The sequence below is a fragment of the Anomaloglossus baeobatrachus genome, chromosome 4 (assembly GCF_048569485.1).
Source record: "Anomaloglossus baeobatrachus isolate aAnoBae1 chromosome 4, aAnoBae1.hap1, whole genome shotgun sequence".
In the NCBI taxonomy this organism is placed as follows: domain Eukaryota; kingdom Metazoa; phylum Chordata; class Amphibia; order Anura; family Aromobatidae; genus Anomaloglossus; species Anomaloglossus baeobatrachus.
Genome location: NC_134356.1, coordinates 669,235,638 through 669,259,056, shown reverse-complemented (window position 1 = coordinate 669,259,056; position 23,419 = coordinate 669,235,638). Strand labels below are relative to the sequence as shown.

The following is a 23,419-nucleotide window of genomic DNA, read 5'->3' as shown; positions in this document are numbered from 1 at the left end:
GCACAGAGTATTTCAGATTAGGCTGATTTTGAAGGAAGGCATTGATAGGGTGCTAATGTTAAGAGAGGACAGGGAGCATGTGCGAGGTGGAAGGGTGGAAAGCAGCACAGAGGATTTCAGGAGAGGAGTGTGCTGAGCCTAGGGAAGCTAATGATGTACAAAAGAGTCATGAGCAGAGAGGGAGACATCCCAGACCAGAGACCTTGGAATCTCCCCCAGCAGCACAGAGGATTTCAGCACAGGAGTCATCATCCCAGACCAGAGACCTTGGAATCTCCCCCAGCAGCACAGATGATTTCAGCACAGGAGTCATCATCCCAGACCAGAGACCTCAGAATCATCCCCAGCAGCACAGAGGATTTCAGGACAGGAGCCATTATCCCAGACCAGAGACGTAGGAATCTTCCAGCAGCAGCACAGAGGATTTCAGGACAGGCGTCATCATTCCAGACCAGACACATTAGAATCGTCCCCAGCAGCACAGTGGATTTCAGCACAGGAGTCATTCCCCCAGACCAGAGACATAGGAATCTTCCCCATCAGCACAGAGGATTTCAGGACAGGAGTCATCATCTCAGACGAGAGATCTTGGAATCTTCTCCAGCAGCACAGAGGATTTCAGGACCAGACACTGCTGAGCTTGGGACCCTTATGCTTATGATGTGGGGAGGGTATGGAGAGCTGTTATGGGGGCAGCGGAACCCCCTTCCCCTGCAGCACAGAGGATTTCAGGACAGGACACTGCTGAGATTGGGTCACCTATGTTTATGGAGGGGAGGAGCTGTGATGGGGGCAGCGGACCCCTCTGCAGCAGAGGATTTCAGCACGGCTGTGGTTCGATCACACAACTCATCACTTTATTAAACATTTACATCTTATATCTTAAATAACATCAAGAATTCAGGAAGATTTGGGAATAAACAAGGGGGTCCGGGGCCAGGAGGGAAGGGTGGTCCCAGGAATGTACACAAGTCAAATCCGACATGACCCTCCAGATTCATGATCAAAAGGGAAGGTCCAAGGTCTGGAGACAACGATTGAGGCTGACGGCTGGTCCTGCTGGCCTAGAGGGAGGGGTAGAGGACACATCGGGGGGGCAGCGGCGGGGGGGTCCTCAGCGCACCATGTACTCTTTCCTCTTGTTCAGCCGCACCTGGCAGAAGGAGAAGCCGCCCAGGAGGACGTAGATGGCGGCGGCGATGAAGCAGTTATACGAGACCTGCTCGTACAGGCGGTACAGCTGGTTGGGGGGCCGGGGGCTGCGGGAGAGAAGAAAGCACGGGGTTAATCCCAGGTTGGGGGGGGGGTGAGCGGAGGTCTCTGAGCGGCCGTCACTCACTCATCAAACAGATCGGTCTCGGTGAAGGGGACGTCCTCGATCAGCACCGCCGAGTGCACATTGAAGAAGATCCCGAGCAGCACCTGCAACAGAAGAAGATACCCCTGAGACCCAGAAGCTCCCGGCCTAATCCTGCCACCGACACAACCAGGGCCAGAAAAAGCTGAAAGACTCCGGGTCTCAGAAAATCACTCCAAAGTCACTAAATGCACAGGCAGCTCTGCTGAGACTTGTAGTCCCCCTCTAGCCGGCACCTACAGGGACACGACTCCTGCCCGGTCACTATGCGCGTGCCATGGGTCCTAGATTCAGGCCAAGATCAGAGTAAATGAGGGGCAGCGACGACCTCCAGAAAGTGGAGGGGGCGCATTTAACCCCTTAATTCCAAAGTCCCCCGTTCGCCTTCACCTGCCGCTCCGGCTGCTGTCACCCTTCCGTTGTTTTGCCTCGGTCACAATCCGTCGCCTTCAGGAATTACGATATCCTGCAAAATATTCTGCAGGAATCCGTTTTTTCCCCACAGACTTCTATTAGCGACGGATTGTGATGGATGGCCTTGCGTTGCATCCGCCGCGTGACGGATCAGTCGTTTACTGTCTGACCATCAGGCGGGAGCCGCGCTGCATGTAACATGTGTGTGCGGCGGATGGTTTTATACTGTGAGCATGCGCAAAGTAAGCCATGATCTACTGTAAATTCAGCCCGGTGACCGGCTTTTGTGAACGATGATCCGGTAAAACAGTAAAAAAAACAAAAACAATGGATCAGTTTTTGCAGCATCAGTCACACAACTGATTGTGATGGATGCAAAACAACGCGTGAAAGCAGCCGTAGTTTGACACCTTACATGCCACACTGCTTACTGGGAAGGGGGACATGCACATTCCCTTTCAATCTACAGCCCATCAGGGGGATTGCCGCGAGCCAGGGTCCGGCGGCTGAGTGGAGTGGGGGACACCGGGAGCTGCGGCTCAGTTGGGGGGGGGGGGGGGCACACGCTGGGAGCTGCGGCTCAGTTGGGGGGGGGGGAAGACGCCGAGAGCTGCGGTCACTAGGGTTGGATCTGCACAGATCTGCCCGGCGCCGCTCCTGGGTGTACATGTACACAGCAGGGGGCCATTACTGTACACACAGCTCCTGTGTACAGTCAACACCACACATTCCCCAGCACCCTGACTACACTCTACTGCTCTCTGTTATCAGCCACATCTAGGCTTCATAAGATCAGTAACAATTGTATCCAGTGATGAATGCAGCCCCCCTGAGTTTAGTTATAGTGTGACCGCTGTTCTCCCTTCTGTGCTTGCTGGCCAGTGCATGCAGACCGATGATGGTGCGGATACAACTGGAGCAAATAGTCAGCCGTTCACTGACAGCAAGGGGGGATCCTGAGGGGGAGGCCCCGTGTCCATTATAAATAAAGCTTTATTGTTCTATAACAGCGGATGGCGACCTATGACAGGGAACAATCACCCCATTGTCCTCTGCAGGGATCGCAAGCGCCGGACGCTGCAGTGACATGAAGGACCCCGTAACGTCTGCCCTCTAAGAATGTCATCACTGACTTTTGGGGAACTTTCATGATTCATATACGCCAGGGCGGAAAGGAGAAGTGTCTGCAGAGCTACAGCAACGGGAAGGGTTAATTATACTGGTGGGCGATAAACTGCTCCCCAAATAAGAGCATGAGGGAGAGAAGAGCCCACCTGCCAAAAACTGCCCCCAAACAACAGTATAGGGGAGAGAGACGCCCACCTGTCGCCATGACTGCCCCCCAAACAACAGTATGAGGGAGAGAGGAGCCCACCTGCCAAAAACTGCCCCCAAACAACAGTATAGGGGAGAGAGAAGCCCACCTGCCGCCATGACTGCCCCCCAAACAACAGTATGAGGGAGAGAGGAGCCCACCTGCCAAAAACTGCCCCCAAACAACAGTATGAGGGAGAGAGGAGCCCACCTGCCGCCATGACTGCCCCCCCAAACAACAGTATGAGGGAGAGAGACGCCCACCTGCCGCCATGACTGCCCCCCAAACAGTATGAGGGAGAGAGGAGCCCACCTGCAGCCATGACTGCCCCCCAAACAGTATGAGGGAGAGAGGAGCCCACCTGCAGCCATGACTGCCCCCCAAACAACAGTATGAGGGAGAGAGGAGCCCACCTGCAGCCATGACTGCACCCCAAACAACAGTATGAGGGAGAGAGGAGCCCACCTGCAGCCATGACTGCCCCCCAAACAACAGTATGAGGGAGAGAGGAGCCCACCTGCAGCCATGACTGCCCCCCAAACAACAGTATGAGGGAGAGAGGAGCCCACCTGCAGCCATGACTGCACCCCAAACAACAGTATGAGGGAGAGAGGGGCCCACCTGCCGCCATGACTGCCCCCCCAAACAACAGTATGAGGGAGAGAGGGGCCCACCTGCCGCCATGACTGCCCCCCAAACAACAGTATGAGGGAGAGAGGAGCCCACCTGCAGCCATGACTGCCCCCCAAACAACAGTATGAGGGAGAGAGGGGCCCACCTGCCGCCATGACTGCCCCCCAAACAACAGTATGAGGGAGAGAGGAGCCCACCTGCAGCCATGACTGCACCCCAAACAACAGTATGAGGGAGAGAGGAGCCCACCTGCGCCATGACTGCCCCCCAAACAACAGTATGAGGGAGAGAGGAGCCCACCTGCGCCATGACTGCCCCCCAAACAACAGTATGAGGGAGAGAGGAGCCCACCTGCAGCCATGACTGCACCCCAAACAACAGTATAGGGGAGAGAGACGCCCACCTGCCGCCATGACTGCCCCCCAAACAACAGTATGAGGGAGAGAGGAGCCCACCTGCAGCCATGACTGCCCCCCAAACAACAGTATGAGGGAGAGAGGAGCCCACCTGCCGCCATGACTGCCCCCCAAACAACAGTATGAGGGAAAGAGGAGCCCACCTGTCGCCATGACTGCCCCCCAAACAGTATAGGGGAGAGAGAAGCCCACCTGCCGCCATGACTGCCCCCCAAACAACAGTATGAGGGAAAGAGGAGCCCACCTGTCGCCATGACTGCCCCCCAAACAGTATAGGGGAGAGAGAAGCCCACCTGCCGCCATGACTGCCCCCCAAACAACAGTATAAGGGAGAGAGGGGGCCCCCCTTACTGAAATGACTGCTCTTAAAGGGGACCAGACCTTACATAACACTTAAAGTGGGACTCCTAACACATGATCACGTGACCAGCAGGGGTCAGTGACCTTGACAAACCCCCGAAACTGATGTCTGCCAGATAATGAGCCCAGGGCTCGCCCACCCCGGGTTTCCTGGCGTCACCTGCCCATAGTATGACGGAGGACACAGCGCCGGCCTCACTCACCAGCATGATGACGCCCCACACGCTCAGCACGATCCCGCAGGCGGCCAGCTTGGGCCCGCAGCACAGAAGAGACACCATGACCGATCACCAGCTCCGCTCTCCTCCGACTGCGGGGCCCGGTCAGCTGACTGCGGCCAGAGCTGGGGAACTGCGCTCCTATTGGCTGACTTCGGCCAGCGCTGGGAAGCTGCAATTCTAGTGGCTGTCCATACGGAAGTGGGCGTGGCTAAGGCGACAAGTTAGCTACGGGCAACCAGGACTATGGGATGCCAGTGAGGACAATCCGCGAAGTCGTTCCTCACGTGACCGCGGCGGCCGCAGGGGATGATCACGTGCTGGGGGGATGACGAGCGGCCGCCTGTCTTCTGAGGACACAGGAGTGCGCAAATACAACCGCTGAAATACTCTGTGCTGCTGGGGCATTATTTTATCATTGTCAATGACCAACTGCCCCATTAAATTAAGACGGGCGTCTACAATAGAATGTCATAGCTGCCTTTTTCCGTGTGTGTGTGTGTGTGTGTGTGTGTGTGTGTGTGTGTGTGTGTGTGTGGTGTGCGTGCGTGCGTGTGTACAGTATATGCGTACATGCGTGTGTGTATATATACACACACACATATACATATATATATGTGTGTGTGTATATATATATTAGCTGTAGTACCTGACGTTGCACAGGATAGTAGCTGTTTCTCTGTCTCTTTCTCTGTCTGGCTTTTTTTTCCTAATAGCCTGTAGCTCGCAGCTCCATTCACTTTAATGTAAGCAGGTTTTTGGTGAATAAATGTAAAGCACAGGGTTAAATTTTCCTATCAAAACATAGTCTATGACGTTCCCTGAGTCACATGAGGCATCTGTGCAAAATATCGTGATTGTAAATGCAACGGTGCGGATTCCTTTATCAGACACTCAGACACACACACACACACACACACACACACACACACACACACACACACACACACACACACACACACACACTCAGCTTTATACAGTGTGTCCACCACCATTAACTTGAGAACGGCGGCAGCTATAGGCATAGAAGTGGTGTCTAGGTATAGTAAAGTAGCCATGCGCTACGCAATGAAACCACCTATAGCGCCACCTGGTGGAAAACAATGGAGATAGCATTTTTATCTTGAAAACGGAACAAGATAGAGAAAAAAGTGAATTACAAAGTTGTAGGGCATCATCAATTCAATACAAATCCACACCTTGCATACAGAAATGCTATGATATGAAACCAATGACCCCCCCCAAAACATTGAATGCTGGTCACGCATATGGCGCTCATGTAACTTTGATGCTCAAAGTGTCCCCCGTCGGCTGCAATGCACATCTGCACAGCATACTGTATCTTGCTGCACGTTGTGCAATATGGGAGGTGACACGTTTGCACAAGCCTCTGTGATACGTCGTCGTAGGTCCTGCAATGTTGGTGGAGGGGTCGCATACACCTGCTGTTTGATGTGACCTCACAGAAAGAAGTCCAATGGGGTCAGGTCAGGTGAGCGGAGATCACTCCACACAGCCACCATACCCAATGACTTGTAGGAAGGTCTCCATGAGGTATCTCTTCACGTCCGCAGCCTTGTGAGTTTTACACGTTCTAATCATAGCATTTCTGTAGGCAAGGTGTGGATTCGTATTGAACTGATGATGCTCTAAAACTTTGAAATTCACTTTTTTTCTCTATCTCGTTCCATTTTCAAGATAAAAATGCTCTCTCCGTTGTTTTTCACCAGGTGGCGCTATAGGTAGTTTCATTGTGTAGCGCATGGCTACTTTACTATACCTAGACACCACTTCTATGCCTATAGCTGCCGCCATTCTCAGGTTAATGGCGGTGGACAGGATATGGGTGGACACACTGTGTACATACACACATACATCTCTGGTAAAAATGAAGAGGCCACTGCACAATTGTCAGTTTTTCTGATTTTTCTCTTTATATTTGAGTGAATTGTTCTTTTATTCTATAAACTCCTGACAACGTCTCTGAATTTCCCAGCAATACATTTTGTATTTATTTTCAGAAAATGAGAAATGGTGAAAATAACAAAACAATGCACAAATAATGCAAAGAAAACAAGATCATAATCATTTAGACACAATAATACTAATAATGTTTTACCTCAGGAAGGTTCAGAAATCAATATTTTCTGGAATAACCATGATTGTTAATCCCAGCTTTCCTGCTTCTTGGCTGCTTTCCTCCAGTCTGTCACACTGCTTTTGGGTGACCTTATGCCACTCCTGGTGCAAAAATGTAAGCAGTTCTTCTTTGTTTGTTTGATGGCTTGTGACTATCCATCTTTCTCTTGATTACATTCCAGAGGTTTTCAATGGGGTTCAGGTCTGGAGATTGGGCTGGCCATGACAGGGTTTTGATGTGGTGGTCCTTCATCCCCACATTGATTGACCTAGCTGTGTGGCATGGTGCATTGTCCTGCTGGAAAAACCAGTCCTCAGAGTTGGGGGAACATTGCCTGAGCAGAAGGAAATAGTGACTGCATGTGCAGAATAGTGAGTGCAGCTCTGGAGTATAATACAGGAGGGAACTCAGGATCAGTAATGTTATGTATGTACACAGTGACTGCACAAGCAGAATAGTGAGTGCAGCTCTGGAGTATAGTACAAGATGTAACTCAGGATCAGTAATGTAATGTATGTACACAGTGACTGCACCAGCAGAATAGTGAGTGCAGCTCTTGAGTATAGTACAAGATGTAACTCAGGATCAGTATAGTACAGGAATATTTCTTAGCCAACCCTTGACTTTTCCCCGCTTTCAATAACTGGAGCAGACATCGTCACATCCCAAGTTTTATTGACAAAAAAAAAATATATATATATCACAAAATGATAGGAAAAAAAAAAAAGTTTGACCAAACAGTCACATATGAACCAAAAAGCTACAGCTGCCTTGGTGTAAGCGCGGGCGTCCGTCACTGGCCCGCAGACATTTCCAAAACCCATTCACCACCCCAATAAAAAGAAAAAAAAAATCCCCATCCCCCGAGCCACATATGTGAGGCTGAAAACTAAAATCAGGGGACGTGGACTACAAAGGGTTAACTATAACAGCCGAGGGCGGACCCCACAGATATGTGACCCTCCGACCTCCAACTGTACCGAAACTACAGCCCCCATCAAGCCCTGAGCCGGAGGGGTCATTGTGAGCTCCATGGTGTGGACTGCAGGGCATGCTGGGAGTTGTAGTGTCCCCAGTGCCCGAGGTTGGCAGGGGATGGATCGGAGGCAGTGGGCACTTTAAATATAAAAAAATATAAATGTGATCATGAGCAGCCGCGACAGTGGAGGCGCGGGGGTCACGTGGCCAGGGGCACGGGGTCTCTGTCGTCATCTGGGGGGCAGTCGATGAAGTCCGCCAACATGGATTCTGCATCGCGGGGCTCATCCTAGAGACAAAGGGGGGAAAAAATATTATAACTGTCAAATGTGGTGAAGAGGCTGATAACAGAAGACAACAGCTTTCATTAAGGCATGCTCCAGTCACATCCGGAGCTGCATGCATAACTCTGCCAGGGTTTATTTTCTGCCTTTTTCACATCTGCTGCCGTTTTGTTGTCTGTACAGCGCAGACTCGGCTGAGGTGCATTGTGGGAGACGTGACTCCCATCAGTATTTGGTGACCGCTCGTCGCCCCCATGACTTCTCCTAGGTCCTGTCAGGGGTACAAGATTATCCCACCCCGCTGAAAATGAGGATCATGTTTCTATGTGGATTAAGACACATTCATTACTGAAACAGAAACAGCTGTGTAGGAGGCTTAAAACTGGGTGAGAAGCAGTCAAAACTGTGGCGTAAAAGGTGAGGCCGTGGCGTAAAAGGTGAGGCCGTGGCGTAAAAGGTGAGGCCGTGGCGTAAAAGGTGAGGCCGTGGCGTAAAAGGTGAGGCCGTGGCGTAAAAGGTGAGGCCGTGGCGTAAAAGGTGAGGCCGTGGCGTAAAAGGTGAGGCCGTGGCGTAAAAGGTGAGGCCGTGGCGTAAAAGGTGAGGCCGTGGCGTAAAAGGTGAGGCCGTGGCGTAAAAGGTGAGGCCGTGGCGTAAAAGGTGAGGCCGTGGCGTAAAAGGTGAGGCCGTGGCGTAAAAGGTGAGGCCGTGGCGTAAAAGGTGAGGCCGTGGCGTAAAAGGTGAGGCCGTGGCGTAAAAGGTGAGGCCGTGGCGTAAAAGGTGAGGCCGTGGCGTAAAAGGTGAGGCCGTGGCGTAAAAGGTGAGGCCGTGGAAGACGTCACAGGTCACACACCATCAAAACTGTCATCAAGGTAGTTATAGTGCATCAGCCGGGCGTCTCCCAGGCCAAGGCTTCACAGACGACTAAAGGGTACAAGAAAAGAAGCCAAAAGAATCAGGACATGATGAGGACCAGAGACCGTGGTCAGCCAAGGAAACCGAAGAAAGACACACCATGGTTCCTTTAGAAAATTGGAAGATGTCCAGCAGTGCCATCAACTTGGAATGGCAGCGGCCGGTGGGACCTGCTACTGTTCGGTCAAAAGTGGTCTCCATGGAAGCGTTGTAGCCAAAAAAAACAAGGGCAAGTGACCCAAGTGTGCCTGAAAAGAGGAACTGAGGGGGCAAAATAATGGCAGAGGGTGCTCTGACCTGAGGGGCTGGAGAGCGGGGCAATACTGAGGGTCTGCAGGAAATAGTGACTCATGGTGGGGGTCCCTGATTGGCTCTAAATTTATCCTAAGGCCAGACAATGACCCTCAACATCCAGGAGATGCCATGAAGGACGAAGAGCCCTGAGGTGGTTGATGATCCGTCCCCCACAGAGCCCTGAGGTGGGGACAATACGGACCCCACACAGCCCTGAGGTGGAGACAATACGGCCACCACAGAGCCCTGAGGTAGAGACAATACGGCCACCACAGAGCCCTGAGGTGGGGACAATACGGACCCCACACAGCCCTGAGGTGGAGACAATACGGCCACCACAGAGCCCTGAGGTGGGGACAATACGGACCCCACACAGCCCTGAGGTGGAGACAATACGGCCACCACAGAGCCCTGAGGTGGAGACAATACGGCCCCCACAGAGCCCTGAGGTGGGGACAATACGGACCCCACACAGCCCTGAGGTGGAGACAATACGGCCACCACAGAGCCCTGAGGTGGAGACAATACGGCCACCACAGAGCCCTGAGGTGGAGACAATACGGCCACCAGAGCCCTGAGGTGGGGATAATCAAGTCCCCACAGAGCCCTGAGGTGGAGAAGATCGAGCCCCCACAGAGCCCTGAAGGGGAGATGACCCAGCCCCCACAGAGCCCTGAAGAGATGACCCAGCCCCCACAGGGCCCTGAAGGGGAGATGATCCAGCCCCCACAGGGCCCTGAAGGGGAGATGATCCAGCCCCCACAGGGCCCTGAAGGGGAGATGATCCAGCCCCCACAGGGCCCTGAAGGGGAGATGATCCAGCCCCCACAGGGCCCTGAAGGGGAGATGATCCAGCCCCCACAGGGCTCTGAAGGGGAGATGATCCAGCCCCCACAGGGCCCTGAAGGGGAGATGATCCAGCCCCCACAGGGCCCTGAAGGGGAGATGATCCAGCCCCCACAGGGCCCTGAAGGGGAGATGATCCAGCCCCCACAGGGCCCTGAAGGGGAGATGACCCAGCCCTCGCGCAGCCCTGATCTCACATCATCCCTCCTGTCTGGGATAATGTGACGGATCCGCACAAGCCTCATCCACAGAAGATCGGGGGTCAGGTCTCCTATATGTTTGGTACAACCTCCTGCTGAGCACGTACCTAGAGGTGGAGGTGACGGGCGGTCATCAAATACTGACGCAATTTAGATTTGACTTTTGTTCATTCATAACAGTCAGGCATGGCTTTCTTTGTGGACCTCATTAGGACGCTTTTGACCAGTGCCGCCTGTGAGGGCAGTGTATGAGCGTGGCGTCCTGTGTGCACTCACCTCGGGCTCCTCCAGGAGGTCCTCATCCTCCTCTTCCTCCTCCTCCCTCGGCTTCGGCTGCTGCAGCACCACTTGTATCTTCGGCATCTCCTCTTCCAGCTCTTTGATCATCTCTTCTTCCTCAGCGGGGGGCTCCGGCTCGGGGAGAGGATCACTCTCTATGATATCGGACACCGCCCTCTCATCCTCCTCCTCCTCCTCGTCCTCATGTACAGGGACCACTGGAGGTGGGGTGAGGACAGGGGGAGGCGAGGGGCTGGCTGTGACCTCTGTTTCGGAGAGCCGGTCCTGAGAAGTCTCCGCTGGGGTCTCCCGATCTTCGCTCTCCACCAACATGAGGAGATCGGTGTCTCCGGGGTCGTCATCCTGCACGGGGGACAGGCAGGGGGGCCCGTCTTCTACCTCCGGAGTGTGTATGGCAGGTCGGACAGGTTCGGGCATGGAGTCCACAGAGGGCGCCGCAATCTGTATATCCTCAGCGATTAACCCATCCTCATCGTCCACATCATCCACATCGTCGTCGTCCTCTTCCACCTCCGCGTCCAGGTCTTCCTCCTCCTCTTCCTCCTCTTCGGTCAGTCCTTCGTCGTCATCGAAATCTTCTTCCTCGTCGTCCAGTCCCTCCAGGTCTTCTTCCTCCTCCTCATCGTCATAGTAGTCGTCCTCTTCCTCGTCATACATGCCTTCTTCATCTTCATCCTCCTCCTCCTCTTCTTCATCTGTGCTGTTAATGTTGATGACCATGTCGCCCTCTGAGGAGGCAGGGGCTGCGGGTGCAGGAGGCGGTGGTGGTGGAGGAGGTGGTTGTTCTGCAGCAGCGGGGGGCATCTGTGCTGAGGAGGGTCCGGGGCAGGCGGCCGGGGGAGTTGGCGCTGCCGCTGCCAAGGTGGGTGATGGCACTGCCGGTTGGGCTGGGATCTCTGCCGCCGGGGTCTCCTCAGCGGGAGGTTTAGCGGAGGGCGGGGAAGGCTCAGATTTCGGGGCGGGCTTCTGCAGGAGACCCTCGGGGACGATGACCACGCTGTCATCTGAATCGCTCTCCAGGGAAATCTCCACGTCGGACGTCTCCTCCTTCTCGTAGTGGATGAAGATGGGGTGTTGGGTCTTCCCACCGAAAGTCTCTTGAGGTGAAGGGATCAGTGGGAGAGCGGACTGCTCCGCGTTCTGCGGAGGGACAGGGGTCCTGATGGGGAGATGATTTAAAGGTATAGTGGCAGGAAATGTAATCGGAGGCGCCGGGGGTCGCTGGGCCGGGACCTCCGCCTGCACAGGAGGCCGTGGGCCGTGCTGCGGGAGGGGGCGCTGGAGGGTGGGAACTCGAGGGTGGATGATGATCCTGCAGATCGCAAGAGCCTCCGAGCAGAACTTGGACACCTGCAGGATTAAGGGAAAATTATGAGAAGGGACACTACAAACCCTAGCATTCCCACGTTCATCGTGTCCGCCCCTCCCCCATACCTGCAAGTTCTCCTCGGTCAGCCCCACTCTGAAGATCCGGATGGCGCAGTGCAGCGGGGGAGGGAGGTGAGGGTTGGGGCTCAGCGTTAAGGACAACAGCAAACGATAAAGTTGTTTCCGACACCCGTTGTTGGCGTAAGGACCCGTCCACTGTTCCGGACCCTGCTGCAGGCGGATCAGGAGCGGGATGGAGAGCTCCTGGAGGCGCTGCGGAGAAAAGGCAGAGATCTGCTGGAGAGCGCCAGGGAGGAAGGTGTGATGACCCCCGAGCATCGAGAGTCTGGAGAAATGAAGGTGTGAGGACCCCCGAGCATCGAGAGAGTCTGGAGAGATGATGGTGTGATGACCCCAGAGCATCGAGAGAGTCTGGAGAGATGATGGTGTGATGACCCCCAAGCATCGAGTGAGTCTAGAGAAATGATGGTGTGATGACCCCCGAGCATCTAGGGTCTGGAGAGATGGTGGTGTGATGACCCCCGAGCATCGAGAGAGTCTGGAGAGATGAAGGTGTGATGACCCCCGAGCATCGAGGGTCTGGAGAGATGATGGTGTGATGACCCCCGAGCATCGAGGGTCTGTAGAGATGATGGTGTGATGACCCCCAAGCATCGAGTGAGTCTGCAGAAATGATGGTGTGATGACCCCCGAGCATCGAGGGTCTGGAGAGATGATGGTGTGATGACCCCCGAGCATCGAGGGTCTGGAGAGATGATGGTGTGATGACCCCCAAGCATCGAGAGAGTCTGGAGAGATGATGGTGTGATGACCCCCGAGCATCGAGAGTCTGGAGAGATGATGGTGTGATGACCCCCGAGCATCGAGAGAGTCTGGAGAGATGATGGTGTGATGATCCCCGAGCATCGAGGGAGTCTGGAGAGATGATGGTGTGATGATCCCCGAGCATCGAGGGTATGGAGAGATGATGGTGTGATGACCCCCGAGCATCGAGGGTATGGAGAGATGATGGTGTGATGACCCCCGAGCATCGAGAGAGTCTGGAGAGATGATGGTGTGATGACCCCCGAGCATCGAGGGTCTGGAGAGATGATGGTGTGATGACCCCCGAGCATCTAGGGTCTGGAGAGATGATGGTGTGATGACCCCCGAGCATCGAGGGTCTGGAGAGATGAAGGTGTGATGACCCCCGAGCATCGAGGGTCTGGAGAGATGATGGTGTGATGACTCCTAAGCATCGAGGGTCTGGAGAGATGATGGTGTGATGACCCCCGAGCATTGAGGGTCTGGAGAGATGATGGTGTGATGACTCCTAAGCATCGAGGGTCTGGAGAGATGATGGTGTGATGACCCCCGAGCATCGAGAGTCTGGAGAGATGATGGTGTGATGACCCCCGAGCATCGAGAGAGTCTGGAGAGATGATGGTGTGATGACCCCCGAGCATCGAAAGTGTCTGCAACCTGGGGACTTCTCCAAACCCTCGCCTCACCGAATCACCCGCAGCAGTGCACAAAACAACACCCAGCAACTCTAACCAGCGCTCCACAGTAACAGCGCACACTTTATGTCCCCTGCAAAGTAAAAGCGCCCTTTTGTGTCTCCTAAATAGTAATAATGCTCTATTTGTGCCCCCTACATAGTAATAGTGCCCCCTTTGCATTATCTGCATAGTAATAGTGCCCCCTTGTGCCCCCTACATAGTAATAGTGCCCCCTACATAGTAATAGTGCCCCCTACATAGTAATAGTGCCCCCTACATAGTAATAGTGCCTTCTTTGCATCCTCTGCATAGTAATAGTGCCCCCTTTGTGTCTCCTGCATAGTAATAGTGCCCCCTACATAGTAATAGTGCCCCCTACATAGTAATAGTTCCCCCTACATAGTAATAGTGCCCCCTACATAGTAATAGTGCCTTCTTTGCATCCTCTGCATAGTAATAGTGCCCCCTTTGTGTCTCCTGCATAGTAATAGTGCCCCCTACATAGTAATAGTGCCCCCTACATAGTAATAGTGCCCCTACATAGTAATAGTGCCCCTTACATAGTAATAGCGCCCCCTACATAGTAATAGTGCCCCCTACATAGTAATAGTGCCCCCTACATAGTAATAGTGCCCCCTACATAGTAATAGTGCCCCCTACATAGTAATAGTGCCCCCTACATAGTAATAGTGCCCCCTACATAGTAATAGTGCCTTCTTTGCATCCTCTGCATAGTAATAGTGCCCCCTTTGTGTCTCCTGCATAGTAATAGTGCCCCCTATATAGTAATAGTTCCAGCTACATAGTAATAGTGCCCCTTACATAGTAATAGTGCCCCTTACATAGTAATAGTGCCCCCTACATAGTAATAGTGCCCCCTACATAGTAATAGTGCCCCCTACATAGTAATAGTGCCCCTACATAGTAATAGTGCCCCTACATAGTAATAGTGCCCCTACATAGTAATAGTGCCCCTACATAGTAATTGTGCCCCTTACATAGTAATAGTGCCCCTTACATAGTAATAGTGCCCCCTACATAGTAAGTGCCCCCTACATAGTGATAGTGCCCCCTACATAGTAATAGTGCCCCTACATAGTAATAGTGCCCCTACATAGTAATAGTGCCCCTTACATAGTAATAGTGCCCCTTACATAGTAATAGTGCCCCTTACATAGTAATAGTGCCCCCTACATAGTAATAGTGCCCCCTACATAGTGATAGTGCCCCTTACATAGTAATAGTGCCCCTTACATAGTAATAGTGCCCCCTTTGCATCCTCTGCATAGTAATAGTGCCCCCTTGTGTCTCCTACATATAAAAAAATCACTATTTGGTGCCCCCCATATATTAATAGTGGCGCCTTTGTGTCCCGTATTTTAATAGCTCACCTTTCACCTCCCCCACATTGTAAAAATGTCCTTTATGTGCCCTCCATGGACATAATTCCCCCTTTTGTGTAGCCCCAACACACAAACAATGCCCCTGCTGAGCCCCCCACAGCTGTGATTCCCTCCTTTGTGCCCCACCATACTATCCTCTCTATGTTTCCCCCTCCCGGTGTTGAACGGCGCTTATAATGGAGGCCTCTCACCATCAGGTAACATGTGTGACCATAAACCCAGCCCCTGTTGGGACTGCACTGCTAGCGGGGTACACACCTGATGCAACCCTGTGAACAGTGGACCCCCAGAAATGCCCACTCACCCGGTGACTGTCCTCCTTGATGACGGATCCTCCATGCAGAACAATGGAGCAGAGGGCTAGGAAAGAAGAAAGGTGAGAAACGTGAGAGAAATGGCAGCCACCGCCGGGAGGTGGACATCCAGGCACTGGAGATACTTATCCCCCACCTCTGTGGACAGGAGCCGCTCTAGGGTCCCTCCTCTATGTCTGACAGATAGATGGGGTCTCTGGGCGAATCTCCTACCCAAGCCACCCGGACGTTGCCCATCTTACCCCGCAGCGCCGCCGTACATAGCTCCGTATTTGCGCTGTTTTCTCGCTTCCTTTGACTTTGAAATTCGCCGTTCCCGAGTTCTGAGACTTTCTGCTTCTTCACTCCGAGCTGCACGAAACCGGACATCTGTAGAGAGACAAAGGGTAAAGATCCGAGGAGAAGAAAATGATGGGGGGGGGCGGCGGAGAGAGGAGAGGGCAGACAGCGGGGAGACGGCGGTGAGAGAGGGGAGACGGCGGTGAGAGAGGGGAGACGGCGGTGAGAGAGGGGAGACGGCGGTGAGAGAGGGGAGACGGCGGTGAGAGAGGGGAGACGGCGGTGAGAGAGGGGAGACGGCGGTGAGAGAGGGGAGACGGCGGTGAGAGAGGGGAGACGGCGGTGAGAGAGGGGAGACGGCGGTGAGAGAGGGGAGACGGCGGTGAGAGAGGGGAGACGGCGGTGAGAGAGGGGAGACGGCGGTGAGAGAGGGGAGACGGCGGTGAGAGAGGGGAGACGGCGGTGAGAGAGGGGAGACGGCGGTGAGAGAGGGGAGACGGCGGTGAGAGAGGGGAGACGGCGGTGAGAGAGGGGAGACGGCGGTGGGAGAGGGGAGACGGCGGTGGGAGAGGGGAGACGGCGGTGGGAGAGGGGAGACGGCGGTGGGAGAGGGGAGACGGCGGTGGGAGAGGGGAGACGGCGGTGGGAGAGGGGAGACGGCGGTGGGAGAGGGGAGACGGCGGTGAGAGAGGGGAGACGGCGGTGAGAGAGGGGAGACGGCGGTGAGAGAGGGGAGACGGCGGTGAGAGAGGGGAGACGGCGGTGAGAGAGGGGAGACGGCGGTGAGAGAGGGGAGACGGCCGTGAGAGAGGGGAGACGGCGGTGAGAGAGGGGAGACGGCCGTGGGAGAGGGGAGACGGCCGTGGGAGAGGGGAGACGGCGGTGAGAGAGGGGAGACGGCGGTGAGAGAGGGGAGACGGCGGTGAGAGAGGGGAGACGGCGGTGAGAGAGGGGAGACGGCGGTGAGAGAGGGGAGACGGCGGTGAGAGAGGGGAGACGGCGGTGAGAGAGGGGAGACGGCGGTGAGAGAGGGGAGACGGCGGTGAGAGAGGGGAGACGGCGGTGAGAGAGGGGAGACGGCGGTGAGAGAGGGGAGACGGCGGTGAGAGAGGGGAGACGGCGGTGAGAGAGGGGAGACGGCGGTGAGAGAGGGGAGACGGCGGTGAGAGAGGGGAGACGGCGGTGAGAGAGGGGAGACGGCGGTGAGAGAGGGGAGACGGCGGTGAGAGAGGGGAGACGGCGGAGAGAGAGGAGACGGCGGAGAGAGAGGAGACGGCGGAGAAAGAGGAGACGGCGGAGAAAGAGGAGACGGCGGAGAAAGAGGAGACGGCGGTGAGAGAGGAGACGGCGGTGAGAGAGGAGACGGCGGAGAGAGAGGAGACGGCAGCGGCAGAGGGTCTCACCTTCACTGAGTCTGCGGGCGGAGTGATGTCACTGAGCAGATGTGCCAGCAAGACATCCGCGTGGTGTCCTGTCCCCTGTAAGATGCCGGCCGAGACTCCGCACGTCGTCACCCAGTGCTCCATCACTTGGTAGACCGCTCCCCGGAGCGAGCTGTAATGAAACATCACAGGTCAATGTAGCACACGGGGGGCGGCCGGACCCCAGAGAAAGAAGATCAGCGCCACACACCCACCTGTACGGCTTCTCCTGCCCGGACGGGAACCCGCCTGCACTCCTCACAGATGCCCAGGAGCTGAGGAGTTGTGGAAACATTCGGCAGATAACGGAAGAGAACGGCAAGAGACGAGGGCCGCACCTGAGGAGGAGAGATGCCAGAGGATAGTGAGGAGCGCAGACAGACGGCACCACAAATACTAGAGCAACCGGGGTTGTACTGACGCCAGTATGGTGCCCTCCAGGATGTCCAGCGCCGTCTTGTGGACTCTGGGCAGCAGCAGCAGCTTCAGAGCCTCCTCTCCCTGCCAGCTCTACAACACAAGGACGCCGTCATCAGCGAGGCAGGGGTGGGCGGAGGAAGGACAATCCACACAACGAGGGGCTTACCAAGTTCTTGGCGCTCACGTTGACCACCCGACAAACCAGATTGAGGATGTCGGAGACCGGAACCCGAACCGGAGCCGGAAACTGTTCCCTGTAACACACATGGGGGGGGGGGGGAGGGTTAAGGGAAGTCGCACCACAAATGTCATCACCCAGAACTGCTTTTCAGGGGTGTAGAGATGTCAGTGCTTCCAGTTTTGCTTTCACTGGTAAAAAATGCTGCAGGAATTAAAGTGAACCGGTCACCAGTTTTTTTCCCTATAAACTGCAGCCACCACCAGGGGGATCTTATATACAGTATCCTAACATGCTGTATATAAGAGCACAGGCCGCTGTGTAGAATGGAAAAATCACTTTATAATACTTAACTAAACGGTCACTGCGGTGCAGTTGGGTCATATGGGCGTCTCCGTTCTCCGTCCTCCTCTTTCGGCCATCTTTGTCCTCCTTCTTCTGAAGCCTGGGTGCATGACGCGTCCTACGTCATACACACTCGCCGGCATTGAGGTCCTGCGCAGGCGGACTTTGATCTTCCCTGAGCAGTGAAGATTAAACTATTGTAGTGCGCCTGCGCAGGACCTCAATGCCGGCGAGTGTGAATGACGTAGGACACGTCATGCACCCTGGCTCCAGAAGAAGGAGGACAAAGATGGCCGAAATAAGAATTATTCTTACCGATAATTCGCTTTCTAGGACCTTCCACGACAGCATAGGAGGTTGTCTCTCCACGCCCTAATTGGGACAGGAAGTTCAAGAGGTTTAAAAGGACCCTCCCACCTCCCATAGCCAGTGTCTTACAAAGAATCCATAGCATATGAGAAGTACTACACATTCAGGAATACATGAATACATAGGGGAGGGAATTACCTGCTGTCGTGGAAGGTCCTAGAAAGCGAATTATCGGTAAGAATAATTCTTATTTCTCTAGTCCCTTCCACGACAGCATAGGAGGAATACCAAAGAATTGATACCTAGGGGGGGACCACAGCCTGCAGGACCCTCCTGCCAAAGGCCAAATCCCTGTTGGAATCCAGATCCAACCGATAATGCTTCGTGAAAGTATGGAGCGAAGACCACGTAGCCGCCTTGCAGATCTGCTCAGGGGAGGCCCCTGCCCGTTCGGCCCAGGAGGCAGAGGTAGCCCTGGTGGAGTGCGCCGAGAATCCAGTAGGTGGAGAGAGATGCTGAGCGAGGTATGCATCTCTAGTTGCCCGCACAATCCAGTTGGCGACGGTACTCTTAGCCACCTTCTTGCCCTTATTGCGGCCAAAGGGCTGGATGAACAGGTTAGAATCAAGGCGCCAAGAAGCAGTAACCTCTAGGTAGTGCAACACTATCCGACGGACATCCAAAGAATGAAACACTTCCTCACCCGGAGTCCGAGGATTCTGACAGAAGGAAGGCAGGACGATGGACTGCGAACGGTGAAAATCCGAAACCACCTTGGGAAGGAAGGAAGGGTCCAGCTGAAAAACAATGCTGTCATCTCTGACGGTCAGGTAAGGTTCCCTAACAGACAAAGCCTGAAGTTCGCCGACTCTGCGAGCTGATGTAATAGCCACAAGAAAGGCAGTCTTGTGAGAAAGGGAACGAATGTTACAAGAGCACAGAGGTTCAAACGGAGACTGAGATAGACCTGTAAGGACCGTATTGAGATCCCAGCGAGGCGTCAGGACCCTCTGACGTGGACAGAGTCTACTAGCGGACACAAAGAACCGACGGATCCAACGATGATCTGCCAGAGCCGTGTCAAAGACTGCACTGAGTGCTGACACCTGAACTTTCAGGGTGCTAGGCCTAAGCCCTAAGTCTAACCCACTCTGGAGAAAGTCCAGAATCTGCGCAATATTTGGTCGAAGAGGGTCAGGAGGCCGAGAACCACACCAGGAGGAAAATCTCTTCCAGATTTTGTTGTATATACTATTAGTCACAGGTTTACGGTTCTTCTGTAGTGTAGCCACAACTTTGTCAGAAAGCCCTTGGGCCTTCAGTGCCCGGGCCTCAGAAGCCAGGCAGCCAAGTTGAGTTTCTGGGGAGCCGGATGGAAAATCGGACCCTGTGACAGTAAGCTGGGGTCCGAACCTAAGAGGACTGGGCCGTCGATTCCTAGCGTCATGACCAGGCTGTACCAACTCCTCCGGGGCCACAGAGGGGCTACCAGTATGGTTGGGACCCCCTCGTCTCTGATCTTCCTCAGGGCCCGTGCGTGAAGAGGAAGAGGGGGGAATGCGTAAACGAGGCGAAAGGACCATCTGTGGCAGAAAGCGTCTACCCCTAACGCCCCGTCCCTTGGGTTCAGGGAGAAATATGTTGCGACCTTGCGATTCCCTGCCGAGGCAAAGAGGTCTACCTCTGGTGCACCCCACCTTGCCACTAGAGAGCAGAACACCGCCTGATCCAGGCTCCATTCCCCTGGATGAACATCCCGACGACTCAGGAAATCCGCCTGAAGATTGAGGGAGCCCTTCAGATGGACCGCAGAAAGGGAGAGCAGAGATTGTTCTGCCCATTGAAAGATTCGGGAGGATACCGACTTCAGGGCGCCTGAGCGTGTACTGCCCTGATGGCGGAGATGTGCCACTGTTGTGACATTGTCTGAATATACCAGGACGTGAGAGTCCCGGACGAGGTCCTGAGCCGCAAGGAGGGCTTCCCTGACTGCCCTGAGCTCCCGGTAGTTGGATGATTGGGAGCTGACGTAAGGACTCCAGACCCCTTGAAATGGGGAATTTGCCACCATTGCCCCCCATCCTCGTAGGCTGGCATCTGTGGTCAGTGTAACCAGGGGTTTCTGAGTCCAGGCAACCCCCACCTGCAGGTTGGCGGGACTCAGCCACCAGAGAAGGGATGAGGAGACGGACTCCGAGAGGCGAAACCGTCTGTTTAGGGATGACGGGAGTCTGTCCCAATGTGCCAGGATATGATCCTGGAGACACCGAGAATGGGCCTGAGCCCACCTGACTGAAGGAATGCAGGATGTCATGGAACCCAGAGCTGACATAGCCGCTCGAAGCGTCGGGCGAGCCTGCCTGCGGAGCTTTGATATTTTGGCTAACAGAGCTATCCTGTGGCCCTCTGGGAGAAAAGATGCCTGTCTGTCGGAGTCCAGCAGCACTCCGAGAAACTGCCGAGTGGAGGAGGGGGTTAACTGTGATTTTTTGAGATTGGGAATCCATCCCAGAGACCGAAGGATTCCCAAAGACCTTTCCACATGGCTCCGGAGGGTTGGAGCAGATGGAGCCATGAGAAGAAAGTCGTCCAAATATGGAACCAGACAGATACCCTGCAATCTCATGAAGGCGACCACCTCTGCCATGATCTTGGAAAAGATCCTTGGAGCTGAGGAGATCCCGAAGGGAAGTACATTGAATTGGAAATGAAGTACTTCCTCCCTGTGAAGCACCGCAAACCTGAGGTATTGCCTGTGTCCCGGATGGACGGGTACATGGAAGTAGGCGTCTTTCAGATCTATAGAGGCCATCTGATGGTGTAGACCTATCAGGGGAATAGCTGATTTCACTGACTCCATCTTGAACCGCCGGTACCTGACCTGACGGTTTAGACGTTTTAAATTGATAATTATACGGACGTCGCCGGATGGCTTCTTGACCAGGAAGAGACGGGAGTAGTGTCCTACCCCTTCTTCCTGACTCGGGACTGGGGAAACTACCCCCGAGTGCACTAGCTCTATAATCTTTGTGTACAACAGAGCCTGTGAACCCGGTGACGCCAGCGCAGTGACTTGGAGACCCGGAAGAGGGGGGGAAAGGAATTCTATGAGAAGACCGTCCGAGATGATCTTCAGAACCCATTGGCAGGTGGTTATGGACTGCCACTGGGGAAGAAACGCTGAGAGTCTTCCCCCCACCCGGGACGAGTCACTGTTTGTCCTGCTGTGGACGTTGCTGATGGGGAGTGATGAGGATGTTTCTCCCTCTACCTTTGGGATAGCTCCACCTGCCAGCCTTCCCTTTCCCTCTGGGCTGGGAGGCCTGAGGCATCGAGGGACGAAAGGACCGCTTCCTGTTAGGTCTAGGATCGGGCAAGGCCTTACGATCGGTCGCCTTGTCCAGGATATCATCCAGGGCAGGCCCAAACACTAAATCCCCTTTAAACGGAAGTGAACAAAGCCTCATTTTGGAGGTGGAGTCTCCGCTCCAGGCCTTAAGCCAGAGGGCACGTCGGGCAGAGTTAGAAAGCACCGAGGTCCTGGCTGCCAGGCGGACAGATTCCACCGAGGTATCTGCCAGAAAACAGGTAGCCTTCCTAAGCAAGGGAAGGGATTCCAGTAATTCCTCCCTAGGGGTCCCTTGGGAAATATGAGCCTCCAACTGGTCTAACCACCTAATTAGGGACCTGGATACACAGGTGGAGGCAATGTTGGCTTGAATAGAGGAAGACGATGCCTCCCAGGACCGCTTCATCAGGCCCTCTACCTTCCTATCCATTTGATCCTTCAGTTGGGAAGTATCCTCAAAGGGAAGAGCCGTTTGCTTAGCTACCCTAGCCACCTGAACGTCTACTCTTGGGATCTCCCAATGTAGTCCCGAAGGTTCCAGAGGAAACCGGCGTCTAAGGTCACTCCGTACCCGCCTCTCAGGACATTCCCATTCCTGAGAAACAATATCCAATATATTGGCATGAACTGGGAATCCCAACTGTTTGACTGACTTCAGGCCAGCAAACATTTCGTCCTGGATTGAAGGAAGAGACTGCACTTCCTCTAAACCCATAGTGCTCCGAACTGCCTCAATAAGATCCCCCAACTCTTCTGAGTGAAAAAGAAAGGACTGGTCAGACCCCCCAGATGGAAATCCTTCATCAGGACCCTCAGAGGTGGAATCAGCGTCCTCCTGATCAGAAGGGGTCGACTGGAGTCTCCTCTTTTTTGGAGGAGAGGGTCCAGTAGCAGGGCCAGGAGCAGGGCCAGGAACAGGGCCAGGCACAGGGCCAGGAACAGGGCCAGGCACAGGGAGAGAAGCCAGTGAGGCCCTAATCTCCTGTTTCATCATGGACCGCAACTCATCTATCAGAGATGGTTGTTCGGCCCTAATAACCTGGTCCGTACATTGCTGGCAAAGCTTTTTATCCCATACTGCAGGGAGCTTCTTTATACAGATGGGACATTTTTTAATTTTGTCCACTCTGTCAGGTCTATCAGGCTTATCGGACTTGTCAGTTTTTTCTGACTTCTCAGGCTTCTCTGATTTCTCATTTCTGTCAGTTTTCTTGGTGGCCTTGTCCTCCTAGAAAACACAGAGCAGAGAGCCATAATCACTGATGAGACCTATGTCCGAGGGACCAGACCCCTCCATACTCACAGTAGCAGGGGGCACACTGGGTTCTGCAGAGGCAGCTGCAGCGGAAGACATGACAGGGAGCACGGTCTTACCATGATCTGATGTCTTCGTGGCAGCCCTTATGGACAAGGGCCTGCCTCCCCAGTGACGGTGCACGTTTCCCCGCCTCCCGCATCCGGTCCTGGGCAGGTCGAGTCGCAGTCGGCGTGCCTCCACGCTGCCTCCGCAAACCGGAAGCGCTCGACCGGAAGTCCGCAAGACCAGAAGTCCCGCCTCCGGGAGCACTTCCGGATCGCTCCGGCAGCGTGCATGCGGGAGGCGGCCGGCGGCTCAGGGAGGACGCCGGCCGGGGAGCTCAACAGCCTGCATCACCCCTCAGGAGGATCCGGAAGGCTGGAGCAGCGGTCCCCCACAGCGTGAGGGAACAGCAAGGGAGGAGCGGTGAAGGCCCGACCGATGCCGTCCGGCTGAAGGTAATAGGGGGGAAAAAAAAAAAAAAAATATACTGCAGTTCGCCGGCCACCACAGCATAGGAGAAAAAACAAAACCTCTCCATGCCCCATGGGGACAGGAAAGACACTG

The 23,419-nt window shown here is 54.5% G+C and overlaps 2 protein-coding genes across 2 annotated transcripts in view; both read right to left on the bottom strand.

Annotated features, from left to right (window-relative positions):
• Window positions 1–835: 835 nt before the first annotated feature.
• RNASEK (ribonuclease K) lies at window positions 836–4,842 on the bottom strand. Its single transcript, XM_075346663.1, has 3 exons — window positions 4,699–4,842; window positions 1,340–1,422; window positions 836–1,259 (listed from the first exon to the last, which is right to left on the bottom strand). Exons 1-3 carry the CDS (start codon window positions 4,774–4,776, stop codon window positions 1,115–1,117), a joined length of 306 nt encoding a protein of 101 aa, XP_075202778.1. The 5' UTR covers window positions 4,777–4,842; the 3' UTR covers window positions 836–1,114.
• A 2,666-nt stretch (window positions 4,843–7,508) lies between these two features.
• Window positions 7,509–23,419, bottom strand: part of PELP1 (proline, glutamate and leucine rich protein 1) — a 33,974-nt gene continuing 18,063 nt past the window's right edge. Inside the window, exons 9-17 of the mRNA XM_075346662.1 lie at window positions 17,541–17,628; window positions 17,376–17,464; window positions 17,170–17,292; window positions 16,937–17,087; window positions 15,497–15,623; window positions 15,245–15,300; window positions 12,102–12,308; window positions 10,644–12,017; window positions 7,509–8,120 (exon numbers count right to left, since the gene is read on the bottom strand). Coding sequence (XP_075202777.1) covers window positions 8,031–8,120; window positions 10,644–12,017; window positions 12,102–12,308; window positions 15,245–15,300; window positions 15,497–15,623; window positions 16,937–17,087; window positions 17,170–17,292; window positions 17,376–17,464; window positions 17,541–17,628 — 2,305 coding nt within the window. The 3' untranslated portion in view covers window positions 7,509–8,030. The remainder of the gene's footprint in view (window positions 8,121–10,643; window positions 12,018–12,101; window positions 12,309–15,244; window positions 15,301–15,496; window positions 15,624–16,936; window positions 17,088–17,169; window positions 17,293–17,375; window positions 17,465–17,540; window positions 17,629–23,419) is intronic.

What these genes read in the sequence shown, in the direction of transcription:
- RNASEK (XM_075346663.1), bottom strand. Translation starts at nt 4,776, where the DNA reads ATGGTGTCTCTTCTGTGCTGCGGGCCCAAGCTGGCCGCCTGCGGGATC. An exon ending in TGTGGGGCGTCATCATGCTG is followed by an intron (nt 1,423 to 4,698) that starts GTGAGTGAGGCC and finishes CTTCTGTTGCAG; the next exon opens with GTGCTGCTCGGGATCTTCTT. An exon ending in GAGACCGATCTGTTTGATGA is followed by an intron (nt 1,260 to 1,339) that starts GTGAGTGACGGC and finishes TCTCTCCCGCAG; the next exon opens with CCCCCGGCCCCCCAACCAGC.